Raw genomic sequence first — 17170 nt, 5'->3', positions numbered from 1 at the left:
AGGAACTGAGCTGTAGTGTCAATCAAGCATTCCGAGCATCCCATGAATCCTTTGATCTGTCCTAAAAGGGAAATCTATCCTGGGTAGTCAGTGATGGTAACAAAAATGATGGCTTTGCATATAAAGCTACTCTTCGCAAGCTCATCCCACATTTTCACTCCATGCTTCCATAGTGTCTCTAGTTCTTACATCAATAGCTCGAGAAAAACATCTATGTCGATGCCTGGTGCTTTGGGCCCTGAAATTATAATGGTCAGCAACAAATACGTCCTCTTCTGACACAACCATGGAGGGAGGTTGTCGATTGACATGATAACTAGCCATGTGTTGTGTGTGCTAGTCATGTCACCAAAAGGATCCATTCCACCAGTGCTCAAAACAAACCTTACATTTCTCAGATCTTAATGAAATTCTTGGTACTTGGCATCGAAGTCCTTCCACTCTTGTGCATCAGATGGGCGACGTAGCACTCCATCGTCTTTCTTGCATTTATCCGAAGCCCACCATCGCATGAGCTTTGAGTCCCTTAGGTTTGAGAACAAATGCCTCAAGCGATTAATCGGTGATAGATACCACATAACCAATGCAAGAATTCCTCTTTGGTTAGTATCTACTGCTAGGGTGTTGTTTTCCTCTTCAACATTCTGAGAAGCATCAGTTTTCTTTCCACCCTTCATTCACTTTTTCCCAGTGTTAGTACCCTCAATGCAGTCTTCGTTATTTTGTATCGACTAGCACCACAGTTTGGACAATTTATTAGGTCTTTGAACACCCCACAATAAAGGATACAATAGTTTGTGGCATGCATGTATTCATTCCACACCCATCATCAGTGGACTGATAATCTTCTTCACTTGATATGTGTTGGCAGGCACATAGTTTGGTTTAGGAAGCACAACATCCAACAAAGTCAATAGGTTGTTGAAGCTCCTATCGGACCAGCCATACTTAGCCTTCAAGATCAGTATGTCTAGCACAAAACGTAGCAACGACCACCTTTCCTCACAACCCTTTTCCTCTATGTACAAACGTTCTTTCCTTTCGTTCTGCATCATCTCCAAGTTATCTAGCCCTTTCAATAGTAATTCTTGTTCTACGTGGCACAACATGTCATCCTGGAAGTCTTCTTCATCTTCTTCATTGTCTTCACCATCATCCTCCCCACCATAGCCTTCTCCACCACCACAGCCTTCACCACCACCACCGCCTGCAATGTCATCTCCTATACCATCATGCATCATGACTAGATGGGCATCATCATCTTCCCTTACTTCTGATGCATTTGTACCTTCCATGTTGCCTGCTTCTGTACGTCTCTCACCATGATGATCCCAAATCTCATAGTTCTCCATGAAACCCCTTTTTACCAAGTGTGATCTTATCGTATTTGGATCTCGGCATACTATACGGTTCCGACAGTCAAAACAGGGACAATATATATCCTTTGTCTCCTTAATCAAAATGTGCCTTTTAGTTGCTTCAATAAAACCATTCACATCTTGTATATAGGAAGCTTCATGTCTTCGTTTCATGTACATCCATGACTTGTCCCTATGTGCCCTTCAAAAACCAAAGGTATATTTGCATCAAGGTATTATTCACATATAAATATAAAAGCAATTGATGTCTATTTTTTATACAAATATTATATTATTCTAGACCTAAAGCTTAAAAATGATATAAAAAGCTATGTACCAAAATGAAAAGGTAAATACAAAAATTAATAGAGTTCACGTGAGCCAAGTAAGTTGGCCAGAAATGAGTCTAAATTGCTAGGAAAAATAAAAAACCAAACATCACGCATGGCTCTCTCTTGATCTCTAAGCGAAAGAAATTAGTGAAATAAATGTATATGTAAAGTTTGAAAAGAGCTTAGGGATGCCACAGTCTCACCTCTCAAACCCAACGCCTTCAAAGGTTCAAAGGGCAACCCCCCCCCCTATTTTTGCAATTTCTCGCCTCCAAATGAGCTCAACAATGGTGCTCAGCAACGCTGTCGTGAGGAGGAAGATGGCTATTTATGTGGGTCATTTTTTGGGGCGGTTGACTAAATAAAACCATCTCTGCTAATCATCTGTAGGGGTGGTTCTCTTAAGAAACCAACTTTGAAAATAGGTCCCTATTAGAGATGGTTTTGTAAAGAGGACCACCTCTGAAAATCCGTCTTAAGAGGCGGTTCTCTTAACGCAACCGCTCCTAAAAATAGACATATATCTAGAGGCAGTTTTCCTAATGGGACCACCCTTGAAAATTAGTCTTCAGAGGCGGCCATGAAGCTACAGTACCCCAAGCGTGGTTAGAGGTGGCGTGCTAGTTGAACCACCTCTGATTGAAAAGGGGGCGTCGCTAAAAATCATTTCTATACTAGTGTTCGCTGTGCCACGAGCAGGAAGATCTGGCGAGTGGATGCGTCTGCTCTAGCGTCCACGGTGAGGGGGTGCCCCGCCTAGCTCTATGCCTAAGAGCAAGGCTAATAATACAGCCAGTTTGCTAGCTGTAAGGTTCTTTGCAGCCTTCTCTTAGCCCACCCATATAGTAGTTAGCTCTTCACTGTTAATACATGGCCCACTAGTCTCTCTTACAGAGTTTCTTGATACTTAAGCCCAAGCCAGCTGTAAGCTTACAGCCCGCTTCTCCTCTCTTTCCTCTACCTCAGCATTTAGCTAGCTTATATCCTATTATTATACTTGCTCTAAAGGCGCAAGATCATGCGGGGAGGCGGCAGCACGGATTGTGGTGAGATAGAGGCGGCGGATATGATGAGGTCTAGTTGGGCATCAAAACGGGAAAAGATATCAGCGCGAGATCGGGGAAGCAGGGTCAAAGATCGCAGGTGGGTACATGCAGCGGGTACAGGCAGCGTGGGTGAAAAAACTAGAGCTACCGGAGTTGCACGCAGAGAGAAACATGTGTAAATGTTTACAAGTTTTTTAGCCAGGTCCGCTTGTTAGATCAAGGTGGGAAATTTAGATGCGTTAGATCTTATTTTTATGTAAATCTAAGGGACAAAAAATAAGGTGGGTAGGAATATTAGGGTGACAGACTATTTTCAATTCCTTCGTTCTTTTATAGTATAGAATAGATATAATGACCTGGGGAGGAGGAGAGCAATGAACAAGAACCCATCCAAATAGAGGAACAAGTGCTTCTCTCCACATAGTAATTTGTGTAACACCCTCGGTGTTACAATGTACTGTTTTTGCTAAAACACTGCATGAGCATCATACTTGTTTGTACATGTGTGTAATTTGGAGTATAAATTAAATACGGCACTTGAAACGTTTATCCGAAACGTGAAACAAATGTTACATTTCATGTTGTTTAATATTGTTTAGTATTCGGAGCGAATTTTTTTTATCAAGCAAAAATGCTATAGAAGTTTATGCGAACTTTGATAAAGTTGTAGTGCGTACTCCGTAGTCGGCAATGAAACAAGTGGGTCGGAATTGGAATTCAACGCGAAACCGTTCGAAGTTTAAGTTATTTCGCGTAAGTTAAAAACTAGTCGACGAAGCCATGTTTGGCAGTTTTTGTAGAGAAATCGGCTTAAGAAGTAGCATGGTGTCGTGGCATTGGTCGGTAGTCCTACGTACCCTCTTGCATCTAAAAGAATTGGTTTGGCGCTTGGACCTTCAGAGAGGGTTTTGCGACCGCTTTAAAAATCATGCTCGTCACCTACTTCGGACAAGCCAACACTGACCATGGTCACCACTGCTGCTTGTCCGAACACGCCCGTGCCTTGCCCTGCTCTGGCCGGGAGTGCACCGGGTCCCGTGTCATAGCTCGGGCGGTCGTATCTGCCGGCATGCACCACACACGCACGCTAGCGCACGGCGTCCGGGCTCAGGCGGCTCTGCCTCACCGTCGCGTCGCGCGGTACTCTGGTCGCACTACATGCCACCATCGCCGCACCCAGCATTGGTCCCGTTGACTCGCCGTGGCTACACTCACGTGGGACGACTGCCGGCTCCACCATCACTTCGGCGTCGTGTCACCTCCTAGTTTTCTTTGTCTGACGCCGTCCGCGGTGATGCAGGTCTGTGTTTGTCAGTTTGTGGGTTTGGCCGTGCGGACAGCCGTCTAGGGCACACCTCGCTGTCCCTGTTGTTTGTGTGTGCTGGTATTTTTGCATTGACGATCGTGGCTATGCCAAGCCAAGCCACCATGACTCCCCTATCTCCGCTGTCGTTTTGGCCGGCGTGACCGTGTCCTTCGGTTCGCCATCGTGGCAGCGTCATGACCCAATTAATCAAGTTCTCAGCTCCGCCAAACAGCCAGCAGCGCAACCGTCCCCACCTCGTCACTTGTAGCGCCACACTATGCCTCAATTTTTGGAAGTACAGATCCGCCTGCTCCATAAGACCAGGGTGGTCTACGCCGTCGTCCATCCATAGAACCAGAGCTTGCCATTTCAATTCATCGCACTCCTAGCCTTTCCTCTAGCTGCTCGTCGCACTGCCCACCTCATTCAAAGCTCCACCGTCGTATAGCGTCTTCTTCGTGGCTGGCGAACCACGCGCGAGCAGAGCAAGGAGAGCAGCCGGCGGTGCGTACTGCTGTTATTAGCTTGTTGACGTCAGCATGATGTCATCCCAGTGTCACTCATGTTTTAGGGCCATTTTCATGTAGGAAAAGAAATACGTGAATAAGTTGAAATACGCCCTCGCCTGGCCAGCTAGCGATGGCACCCTCGCCCTCGCCTACACCAGCTTGCGCTCGTGTCGCGCCCACTGTGGGCTGGCCTGCCGCTGCCGCGTTGGGCCACGCCCGCATGCTAGCGCCGCGCCCCGCCGTGGGCCGGCTGCCATGCCATGCTCGGCCCATTGCCGCGCCTGCGCCTGCGCCCGCCTACTGGGCCGCTGCCGCTGTTGGGCCGCATTGCCGCTCGCTAGTGTCCACGCTCGTGCCACTCGCCAGCGCTCACTGCTAGGCCACGCTTACACCTGCATCTGTGTCGCCTGTGGGCCGCACAATAGAATGGTTTTTCCGAATTCTAGTAAGATAGGAAGTGTTTATTCAATAAAGGTTTTTAGCTGAACTTTGATAATCCATAGTAAATTGTGTAGTGATCTAAAAATAGTGAAACCAAGTTTGTTAGGTTCACAAAAATGCCATCTATCTGCTAGTGTAGTTAGTTCACAGTTAGCTGTTATGATGATAGGCTCATAAATTCTAATTGGAAAGCTTCGTATTATGTAGATTAATATTTATAGGGATTCTTGTGGCAAATCGGTAATAGTTTTAGCTTTAAAAATTTTACAGTAGGTTCCCTAGGATATTATGTACTTGCTGTAAATTTGGTAGCCTTAGAACGAGTTGGTAAATAAAGTAGTTACTACCCTTGCTTTATCGTATATGCCGTAAATCAACATTAGGATTAAGAATAACTGTAGTTGCTATAATAATAATGAATGTCATATTTCAAACTTGTTGTCAGGTAGCTTAGCACCGTGGTGGGTAACACTAGCTTGGTAGTTAAATCGATGTACTGTTATTTTAAGAGTTGCTGTTGTCATATTCCTAAGCATTGCATCGTCATTTCATGCATGTAGATCATGAGCTGGTAGACTTTGTGCCCGTCGGCGAGCCGGAGTACGACGAGGTGATCGAGGAGTACGAGGAGGAGATCCTCATGTAGGAGGAAGCCTAGGAGCCTGTTGGTGCTGACCCTGCTGACCCGGTGCCTGCCCAAGGCAACCCCCGGTGCATAACCCCTATTTTTAATGATCACTGAATAGATATATGATGTGCATTTACGTTACAGGCATTTTATGGAAACTACCTGCATAAACATACCTACCCATGAGTCCTACTAGTACAGGTCGAGTAGCTGCTATGCTTAGGATATCGGTAGCGTGAGTAACCTGCCGTTACTCGCAAATAGGTAATAAATATGAACACTCATGATAAAATGGTGGAAAGGAAATGGTGACTAGGCAGAGATATGGATTGGGTACTGTAGAATAACACCGCACACCCTAATCAGGGGGGTGGCCTTCATTATATAGCCTAATAGGCTAGGGTTACAATGTACACAGGCCAATGGGCCATACGCCCAATATGGGCTGTTATAATTACATTCTAACACCCTCCCTCAGTCTAAGCAGGAGTGTCACGAACACAAAGACTGGACCTAAAGTCAGTGAACAACTGTACAGGTAACCCTTTGGTCATAATGTTCGCGAACTGATGAGATGATGGAACATGGAGCACCCAAACCTATCCCAAAGCAACCTTCTCACGGACGAAGTGAATATCTATCTCAATATGCTTCGTGCGACGATGATGAACTGGATTGGCGGTCATGTAGACAGCACTAACATTGTCACAGTAGACGATCGTCGCTGAAGAGATGGGTGCGTGGAGCTCCTGAAGTAACTAACGAAGCCAACAAGTCTCAGCCACAGCGTGTGCAACAGCACGATACTCAGCCTCCGCACTCGAACAAGAGACCGTAGTCTGTCGTTTAGAGGACCAAGAGACTAAATTGTCATTGAGGAAGACACAGTACCCTGAAGTGGAGCGCCGAGAGTCGGGACAACGAACCCAATCAGCATCGGAGTAGGCAGTCAAGCTTGTGATGCTGCCTGTGCCAATGTGAAGCCCGGTGGACAGGGTGCCTTTGACATACCGCAGGACATGCTTGGGCATCACAAGATGAGGCTCTCGCGGGTTGTGCATGAAGAGGCAAACCTGCTGAACTGCATAGGCAAGGTCCGGACATGTCAGCGTGAGGTACTGTAGAGCACCGGTGAGGCTATGGTACTGAGTGACATCCGCCACTGGAGCGCCGTCCATAGCTGAGAGCTTGGCTTGAGTGTCAACAGGAGTCGCCGTAGAGTGACACTCAGCCATGCCGGCGTGCTGGAGCAGGTCCACAACGTACTGGCACTGAGACAGGAAGAGGCCATCAGCAGAACGCGTGATAGAGATCCCGAGGAAGTGATGAAGATCCCCGAGATCTGTCATGGCAAACTCAGAGTGAAGAAGCTCGGTGAGGCGTCGAAGAAGCGAGGTCGACGAGGCTGTCAGGACGATGTCATCGACGTAAAGTAGCAAGTAGGCGATGTCAGATCCCACTGTGTAAACAAAGAGGGATGTATCGGAGGCTGAATATCGTGCTGTTGCACACGCTGTGGCTGAGACTTGTTGGCTTCGTCAGTTACTTCAGGAGCTCCACGTACCCATCTCTTCGGCGACGATCATCTACTACGACAATGTTAGTGCTATCTACATGACCACCAATCTAGTTCATCATCGTCGCACGAAGCATATTGAGATAGATATTCACTTCGTCCGTGAGAAGGTTGCTTTGGGACCATGTAGAATAACACCGCACACCCTAATCAGGGGGGTGGCCTTCATTATATAGCCTAATAGGCTAGGGTTATAATGTACATAGGCCAATGGGCCGTACGCCCAATATGGGCTGTTATAATTACATTCTAACAGGTACTAGTGGGTGTAAAGGGTTGTGTCCTATGGCCAACAGGGCATGACTTGGTTACACTTTTTCCCTGTCCGTGTCGATTAAGGACCGGTCGTTGCATAAGGCATCATGGGCAAGTCATAGATTTATTGTCCCAAGCGCATACTTGGGTATGGGCGCAGGGAAGACTTGTTGCTCTCTTGTCACGGATCCGGCTCTTTCCAGACCGACTGATGGGAAGAGGTGGTGGAGGTCCTTGCACCACACTGAGTCTGGGACTTAGGAGTGGGGGCTTGGAGTCCAAGTTTGGATGGGGACCTAGACACCTAGGACAGGAGGGTGATGGGTTAGTCCTGCTTGTGCCTGGGGTACAAGCAGGGCGTGTGTTTTTAGGGCACCCAGCTGGGCACATTGATTCACGAATCGCCGGGCGATCCGGTACGACTTGTCTCGTGTTTAGCACCGTAGTAAGAACTGAAAGTTGGAAGGAGAAGAAATAGAACTGATTACTCAACTTTTGCTTGAAAGTAGAACAAGTGCTTATATAGACTGGCTAGATGATAACTTAATACGGCTGATAATAATAAATAACTAAGGACTCACTATTAGTATTGCTTTCTGCCAAAAGAAACCAGCAAACCATAAAGCCTATCATATTCCTTGGAGTCACGAAATTATTCCCACTAGTCGGATAAGTCTTGCGAGTACATTGTGTACTCAGGGTTTATATACCTCTGTTGTAGGTGATGCTTGAAGAGTACCTTTGTGTGGAGGATCCTTCTGGTGGGCTCAGACGGAATCCTCGTCCCTACCGCTAGATGTTATTTTTAAATTCCGTTGTTATCATTCCGCACTCTGGTATTTGGTATTGTAATAATGTACTTTAAAAAAAACTTAGATGTATGAAATGGACTTGTATTGTAACTTGCTTACATTATTGGATCCTTGGGGAAAATGTGGATCTTTTGGGTTCTCCTTCTGGGTGTGCCCGACAGATACCGCCTGCGGTAACTTGCTTTCAGGGTGCTTAGTGTCTGGTGGAAGACGAGCGCCTCCTAAGTGTGCTATTTTGGGCGGTTCTGCCACAGTTAGTACCAGAACCAATAATGGTTATGAGTTCATCACCCTTTTTCAAAAACTTAAAAATTTGACCAACAAAAGTTTTGCAAAAAGTAGGATGCGATTATATTAGGTAAATAAGTATATGCCCTAGCAATATGGTCTATCTAGGATAGCGGCACTGGTTTTATCTAATCAATTTTCTGCAGGTACACTGACTTACGTTGCATAAGAAATCGTGTAGTATCACGGGAAGTGAGTGTGCGATGTGCCAAAAATTTTACGAATGCCGCTATATTCCGGCTTGAAGTGAACGTATAGGTCGATGCACACATCATGATAATAGCATCTTACTTCAACTAAAATCCCCTTCACGTATAATTGAATTAGTAAATTGATAGGACTAACTAACGAAATGCTTTAATAAATGTGCTGTCATCCCTCTGATTCCTTGCTTCTGATCGAGAAGGGTGTTCTAATGGATGGTTCATCTCTCTTGCAGATGAATCTAAGGTCTGGAGGCGGGAGCACCAGTTCTGGGGCAGCTCACGAGGGCCAGAGTGACAGTGGCCAGGCCATTGAGCGCGGCAATAGGGGAGGTCAGGAGGTTCCACCTCTGGCACCTCATCCTTTCCCGCCGCCGCCACCGCCTCGACCGATGACTCCCACAGAGATAATGGTGGAGCTATTGGCTGCTCACTAGGAGTCTGCTGCTGCTCACCAAGAAATAGCTTGTGCCATGGACATTATGGCACAGGCTATCGTGAGCCTCACTCGTGGAGGCCACGGGGGTCACGGTGGGAACGGGGGTGGTGCCCGCCGTCCTGAGGGACTGTCCTCCTACCAGGACTTCCTCAAGACTCACCCACCCACCTTCACCCCATCTGATGAGCCTCTAGAGATGGAGCACTGGCTTCACACTATGGAACAGAAGTTTTGGCTCCTCGGAGTGGCTGACGAGCAGAATGTGCGCTTTGCAGCACAACAGCTTTTGGGGTCCGCAGGTGCATGGTGGGACACCTTCTAGGCCATGGAGCAGCCGAATCATCCGGCAACCTGGCAGGAGTTCTCCACCGCATTCCGAGAGTTCTTTATCTCTGCTGGCGTCATCAACTAGAAGGTGACTGAGTTCCTAGAGCTGCGCCAGGGGAACAGGATAGTGATGGAATATGCAAGCAAGTTTAATCACTTGGCTCAGTATGCTAGCAGTCAAGTGGATACTGATGACAAGAAGAGGGAACGCTTCTTTTGTGGTCTGGCTCCCCTCCTTCAGGAAAAGCTTTACACGGCAAACTATCAGACCATTGGGGCTGTGATGAACATTGCCATTGTCATGGAGGGTTTTCAGTGGGAGTCTCAGGCTGATTGGAAGAGGAAGCGGGTGGCAGTTGGATCCTCTAGCCACCCTCACACACAGAAGATACAGGTTGTTCGGCGGGGGCCCTATCAACCATCCGGCGACCTTCATTCCGACAACCCCAGTAGACTTCGCAAGCTTCCTCTACACAGTACCGTGCACCTCTGCAGCCTCAGCAGTCTCAGGGACAATAGGTCCCACATCGTTAGGGGTTCGGGAGCAAGCCAGGTGCTTGCTTCAAGTGTGGCAAGGATGGCCACTATGCCCGAGCCTGCCCCCAGAACCAATCAGCTCAACCGTCCGCAAATTCCAGGCTTGTCAAGAGGACCATCATTAAGAAGAAAGTGCCCAGTAGGTCTGGCCAGGTGCACTTCACAGATGTTGTGCAAGTGTTGCAGTAGGAGCTGGTGATGGCTGGTATGTTTACCATCGACTCCCATCTAGCTTTGGTGTTGTTCGATTCTGGTGCATCACATTCCTTTTTGTGCATGGGGTTTGTAGAGCGGCACAACTTATCACTTATGGCTATATCGTATGCCTATAAGATCCATACTGCGGGTTCACAAATGTTCATCAATACCCACACGGATATAGTAAGTATGGTATTAGCCACCCACACTTACCGCCTATAGTTCATGGTCATGCCTGGACAAGGCATTGATGCTATTCTTGGAATGAACTGGTTGTGGGTGTATGGGGTAGTATTGGATATGCAGAGGAGAAGTGTGGAGTTACGGCTTCCTTCTTCTGAGGATAGGATGTCTCTTATTGTAACCTTAGAACTAGTCTTACCTGTTGCTGCCCGTGCTGAAGCTGCTCCTGATCTTACCTCAATTACGATAGTATGTGAGTTTCTGGATGTTTTCCCTAAAGATCTTCCTAGGTTGCCACCAGACCATGAGGTAGAATTCTCCATTGAGCTTGAGCCTGGTACTGCCCCCATCTCCAGATGCCCGTACTGCATGGCTCCAAGAGAACTAGCTGAAATGAAGAAACAGCTAGAAGAGTTAATGGACAAAGGTTTCATCCGTCCTAGTTCTTCACCATGGGGTTGCCTGGCTATTTTCATGAAGAAGAAGGATGGTACCTTGCGGATGTGTGTGGATTACCGGCCTCTTAATGTGGTAATAGTTAAGAACAAGTATCCCTTGCCCCGCATAGATACTTTGTTCGATCAATTAGTTGGTGCTAAGGTGTTCTCGAAGATTGATCTCAGATCAGGCTATCATTAGATCAAGATTAGGCCACATGATATACCAAAGACAACTTTCTCTACTAGGTATGGGCTGTATGAGTACCTAGTGATGTCTTTTGGTCTCACCAATGCTCATGTCTTCTTCATGTACCTCATGAATTCAATTTTCATGCCGGAGCTAGATAAGTTTGTGGTGGTTTTCATTGATGACATTCTGATCTATTCCAAGAATGATGAAGAGCATGCCCGACACCTCCGGATAGGACTAACTCGACTAAGGGAGCACAAGCTATATGCTAAATTCAGCAAGTGCAAGTTTTGGTTAGATCGAGTGCAGTTTTTGGGGCATGTGTTGACACCTAAAGGCATTTCTATAGATCTCAGCAAGGTGCAAGATGTGTTGGATTCAAAGTCTCCCAAGTCTGTGCACCAGATCCATTAGTTCCTTGGTCTAGCTGGATACTATCGGTGTTTCATTCCTGATTTCTCCAAGATAGCCTAGCCCATGACCAAGCTGCTCTAGAAAGAAGCTAAGTTTGTGTTGACACCGTTTTTTGCACGTGTCAAAATGATCAGAGTGGGCTAATCGGCAGGAGGAAAGTTACTGTATACGCTGACAGCCGATGAAAATCAGCTTGTAAAGATGGTTGCCGATGAATGGTGGTGATCGATGGAAAGGTTGATTTAGACTCGGGCGTTGCCGATAAGGTTGGAGATGTTATTGTCGATGCCAATGAAGGAAGGCTTGAAAACTACTGCCGATGAAACAGAAAGTATGCCAATGGAAAGGAGGTCGGTGACAATTCCATCGTAATTGAGGCGGACAGGGAAATAGATAGAAGTTGATTTCCTTTTCTATATTTGTTAGAGTATGATTCATGTAAGAGTCACGTGTTTCCTTAGATATGGACTTGGTGTCCTAGTCGTATTTGATTATGTCTCTTTAGATCAGGGTATAAATATAGATTGAGGGGCAATGTAATATATATCAATCAATATCAAAACCAATTTTTACTCCTATTTGCATCTACTTACTTTTCGGCGACTTCGTCAATTTGCATATTTTTTCCTTTTTACGAGTTTTCATTGATTCGGTGAGTTGCATCGCTTCAGTGCGACCTTCGGCGATTCTCGAGTTCTGCATGAGTACCTCTTGGCCGTGACTTCCGAGCGTATCGCTATTGTCAGGACCAAAGTGCTCGTATCTTCATCCTTGTCGATTAACAGGTCAAATCGACTAGCACGCTTTGGATATCAATTCGGGTATTAGCCCTTTGTGTTTGCAGATCCACTTTTGCATCAACACATCTTTTGGCACGCTCGGTGGGACAAATCAATCTGATCAATATGTTCAATCCCGAGATCGATTCAGGGAACATTATCGCGGTATCAGAAGATCTTAAGGAAGAGCAGAGGCAGGCCATGGAAAAGGCTATAGAAGAATACAGGCAGCTTTGTCTGAGATCGTTTAGCCTGAACAAGAGTGGACAAGTCATCCAGAAGCAAGATTTGCCGTTGCCTCGGCAGGTTACCTTTGACTCCAATCCTGGTAAACTTCAAGAGATGGTTAATTCTGCAGTAAATCATGCTTTGATTAATCATTCCAATGTGCTGTCCAATACTGTTCATAATGTTGTGGTTCGAACTCTCAAAGAAGGACAAGCGTCACCGTATTACGTTGGGCCTGCCTATCACCAACCAGAGCCGGCATCTGTCAAAACTCCATCGGCTCCCTTGGCCGTTGTGGGTACAGAAGTTACTTCTCCTCCAGTATTGGTAGGCTTACCTAATATTCAATCTACACCGATATGATCAGATCCGGTACTACCAGGAGGACGAGTTCAGCTTAATACAGATCTATCGGCATCGGCTATGTCAGGCCCTGTGTCTCAGAATAGCTAGATTCCTGCTAATTGGTGGGGATATGGTATGCCTCCAGAGTCATCTGCTTTCAATATTGGGTTACCTCAAGTGTTTGATGCAGTAGGAAAAGCTCCTATACCATCGGCTGTTTCGCCGATGGCTCAAGTGCCTCAATATGCCACAGCAACTACTGTGCAACCAACTCCAGGAGGTTTCCAGATGCCTTTGGTTCAAACACCCAATTCAAGTCCATCGGCAAGCTTACTGCCGATGCAGCAGAAAGCCCCTACTATGAGTCAAACTGGGGTTCAGTTCATGCCTCAAGCTAGTTATAATTATCCAACAATGTCAGCAAATTACCAGCCATCGGTAAGTTTTGTACCGATGAGTTCTAATAATGGTTGGTCAGGACAGTTACCTATTCAACATACAGTTTAGCAAAATCAGCAGGTTGCAGGGATTCAACAAGGTCATATGCAAGCTGGTTTCCAAATCAAGCATCGGCAGCTCAGCCGATGAATCCTTTCCAGCAGGTTAATGGACCACAAGTAACGGCAAATATGCCGATTGCTGGAGATCGTGGGCCACAAAGATATGTGGAGGGATATCAGCAGGTACCTCCTGTAGAAATTCAGCCAGTTCGTCAGCAGGAGGCTGATGCTTTTTGGGCCGATAAGATAGCAGAAATTATGAAGGATCAATTTGGGATAAAGCCCAAGGTCAATACTTATTCTTATCGGACTCCATACCCTCCTGCATATGATTTAATTCCTCTCCCAAATTGGTACAAGGTACCAGATTTCACTAAATTCTCTGGGCAAGATGATACATCAACAATGGAACACGTCAATCGCTTCATTATTCAGTGTGGAGAGGCAGCTAGCAGAGATGAATTAAGAGTTCGATTATTTTCATCATCTTTGTCTGGATCGGCATTTACATGGTTCATTTCATTACCACCAAATTCTATTATTACTTGGGCTGATCTAGAAAAACAATTTCATAAGTATTTCTTTGCTGAAATCCATAAAAAGAAGCTTACCGATTTAGTAAAATTGAGACAGCGTAATGATGAATCGGTAGAAAGCTTTGTGCAAAGGCTACGAGATGTAAAAAATAAGTGCTACAGCCTGGTGCTGGATGATCGGCAGCTTGCCGATCTGGCTTTCCAAGGGTTATTGCCACATCTTAAAGACAGATATGCTTCTCAGGAGTTTGAAAGCCTCAGTCATCTTGTGCAAAGGATCTCTGATCAAGATACTAGGGTTTTTGAACCTAAAAAGAATTGGAGTAAAAAAGTATCATTTGTTGAAGAAGTAGGAGATTCTGATTCTGATGAAGAACCAGTTATCGGCTTAGCTGAGTGGGTTAAGAATAAAAAGCCGATATCTTGTCCCTTTGGTCAGAAAGAGCCAGAAAAGTTTACCTTTGATATCACCAAGGCCGACAAGATATTTGATCTTCTGCTTCAAAAGGGCCAAATTAAGCTGTCACCTAATCATGTGATCCCATCGGCAGAAGAGTTGAAGAAGATCTTGTACTGCAAATGGCACAATGCAACTTCACACAGTACAAATGAGTGCAAGGTGTTCAGGCAACAGTTACAATCGGCTATTGAATCTGGGAGAATTAAGTTTGGTACTTCCAAGGCCCAGAAGCCAATGAAAATTGATCAACACCCTTTTCCAGCAAATATGTTGGAGGCTAAAGGGAAGACCAAGGTATTGACGTCAGAGGCTGCTGAGAAAAATGCATCAGTGGATCCCCAACATCGGATAACTACCGATGATGCAAAAAGTAAGGGTTTGCTGGGAGAAAGCAGTAGTTCCAAAAACCCTCCTCGACCTGGCATTGTGATTACCCATCGAAGGCAGCAGGAGGGTTGACGTCAGCGTAAGGACCGATATCGACAACAGCAAGAAGAGAGACGTCGGGAAGAATGGTATCGGCATAAAGATCATTGGAGGTGCCTGTTTTTCATCCATTGCTGGGAAGAAGGTATTAAATTGCCAACTGTTGAAAATTGCCCTGAGTGCAATGGTTATTATGGGGTCAATCGGTCAGAAAGGAGGTTTCAACCTGGCAATCAGGGTTTATTTATCAATGAGTCGATCAGAGGCAGAGCATCAGTGCATGATCAACTGGGGGGCAGACTTAGTGTACATGAGAGGCTTGGTAAACGCGCTGGATATTTTCCAAGGAATCAAGAGGAGCTTGAGGAGATGGCAAACGCAAGAGTTCCAAATGAAGAAATATTCTATAGGGACCCTAATATACGCCATGTAGAATCAACTGGGACCTGTTATCAGCCGGTTTGGAAAACCAAGTTTCCTCGATGGTGCCCGGAGGGTCTGACAAAGACACAGAAAAGGAGGATGCAATGTGAGCATCAGGAGGATTTATACCGAGAGGAAAATTCCTCCAATGAGAGGTCTGGTCATCAGCAGTGGCAGGTAAAACACAAAAATAAGGGTCCATCGGCAGATGTTAATATGGTATTCATGTTGCCGATGGAGTTTTTGGCACTATCTGATAATGAGGAAGAAGTTGTTCTCTCTAATCAAGTAGCTCAGTTGACACTAGATCCAATGATGGCTGTTTTTGAGAAACCTATCGATGACGAGAGACAGCATCTTAAGGCTTTGTTTGTGAAAGGCAGAGTTGATGGGCAGCCTGTATCTAAGATACTTATCGACGGAGGGGCTGCGATTAATATTATGCCTTATGTGATGTATCGGAAACTTGGTAAGGGAGATCAAGACTTGACCAAAACCGATATGATGCTGAAGGATTTTGAAGGCAATGTGTCACCGGCTAAAGGGGCAGTATGCGTTGAATTGACCATCGGCAGCAAAACCTTGCCGACGACGTTCTTTGTTATTAATGGCAAGGGTGCATATAATCTGCTTCTAGGGAGGGATTGGATTCATGCTAATTGTTGTGTTCCTTCTACAATGCATCAATGCCTCATATAGTGGATTGGGGATAAGATTGAGTTTGTCCCTGGTGATTCTTCTTATATCATCGCATCGGCAGAATCAGATACTTGTGAGCGAACTAAATGCATATTAGGAGAAGTTTGGGAAAAAGAGTTCCTTAGAGTTGCTGATTATGAAATTCCACCGATCCAAGCAGTCGGTTCTGAAGAAGAGTTTAATGGATAGGTTTGCCGATGATGGAAAATTAGGTCAAGGGTTCACATCGGCAGATGATTTAGTAGAAGTAGATATTGGTGATGGTGATAGGCCAAGACCTACTTTTATTGTGCTAAGTTAGATTCCAAGTGTAAGCAGCAAATAACTGATTTGTTAAAAGAGTATAAAGATTGTTTTGCTTGGGATTATACTGAGATGCCTGGATTAGACCGATCGATAGTTGAACATCGGTTACCTATCAAATCTGGATTTCGGCCACATCAGCAGCCAGCGCGCCGATGCAACCCTAATATACTTCCTGACATTAAGGCCGAAATAACTAAATTAATTGAGGCAAAGTTTATTCGGCAGTGTCGATATGCAGAGTGGATCTCTAATGTGGTTCTTGTTTATAAGAAAAATGGAAAACTTTGTGTTTGTATTGATTTCAGGAATCTCAACAAAGCCACACCGATGGATGGCTATCCAATGCCGATTGCTGATTTGTTGATTGATGTTGCAGCCTGGACATCAAATTATCAGCTTATGGATGGTAATGCAGGTTACAATCAAATATTCATGGCTGAAGAAGATATTCCCAAGACTGCTTTCAGATGTCCAGGTCATGTAGGGTTGTTTGAGTGGATAGTCATGATGTTTGGTTTGAAAAATGCCGGCGCTACTTATCAAAGAGCTATGAACTTTATTTTTCATGAATACATCGGCACATTAGTGGAGATCTACATTGATGATGTAGTGATTAAGTCTGGAGATATCACAAAAACATCTAGCCGATCTACGAAAGATACTGGAGTGCACAAGGAAGCATGGATTGAAGATGAATCCTAATAAATGTGCATTTGGTGTATCAGCAGGTCAATTCTTGGGTTTTATGGTGCATCAGCGGGGCATCGAAATCAGTAGGAAGTCTATTGATACAATTAACAAGGTAGTTGCTCCTGCCAATAAAACTGAATTGCAATCTTTGATCGGTAAGATTAATTTCATTAGAAGATTCATATCTAATCTATTGAGTAAGATCAAGGCTTTTAGTCCATTACTTAAATTGAAAGCCGATCAGGAATTTGTATGGGGAGCTGAGCAGTAGTTAGCCCTAGATGAAATTAAGAAAT

General features: G+C 45.4%; 1 protein-coding gene across 1 annotated transcript; it reads right to left on the bottom strand.

The window, feature by feature from the left end:
* Positions 1-6219: 6219 nt before the first annotated feature.
* On the bottom strand, positions 6220-7188 carry LOC136451212 (uncharacterized mitochondrial protein AtMg00810-like). The gene is made up of 3 exons (XM_066451946.1): positions 7185-7188; positions 6547-7079; positions 6220-6378 (listed from the first exon to the last, which is right to left on the bottom strand). The coding sequence occupies exons 1-3, from the start codon at positions 7186-7188 to the stop codon at positions 6220-6222; spliced, it is 696 nt and encodes a 231-aa protein (XP_066308043.1).
* Between the last annotated feature and the right edge of the window lie 9982 nt (positions 7189-17170).

This window comes from Miscanthus floridulus, chromosome 1, assembly GCF_019320115.1.
Source record: "Miscanthus floridulus cultivar M001 chromosome 1, ASM1932011v1, whole genome shotgun sequence".
NCBI classification, from domain to species: Eukaryota; Viridiplantae; Streptophyta; class Magnoliopsida; order Poales; family Poaceae; genus Miscanthus; species Miscanthus floridulus.
The sequence above is the reverse complement of the archived record's forward strand: the minus strand, read 5'-3'. Positions and strand labels throughout refer to the sequence as shown.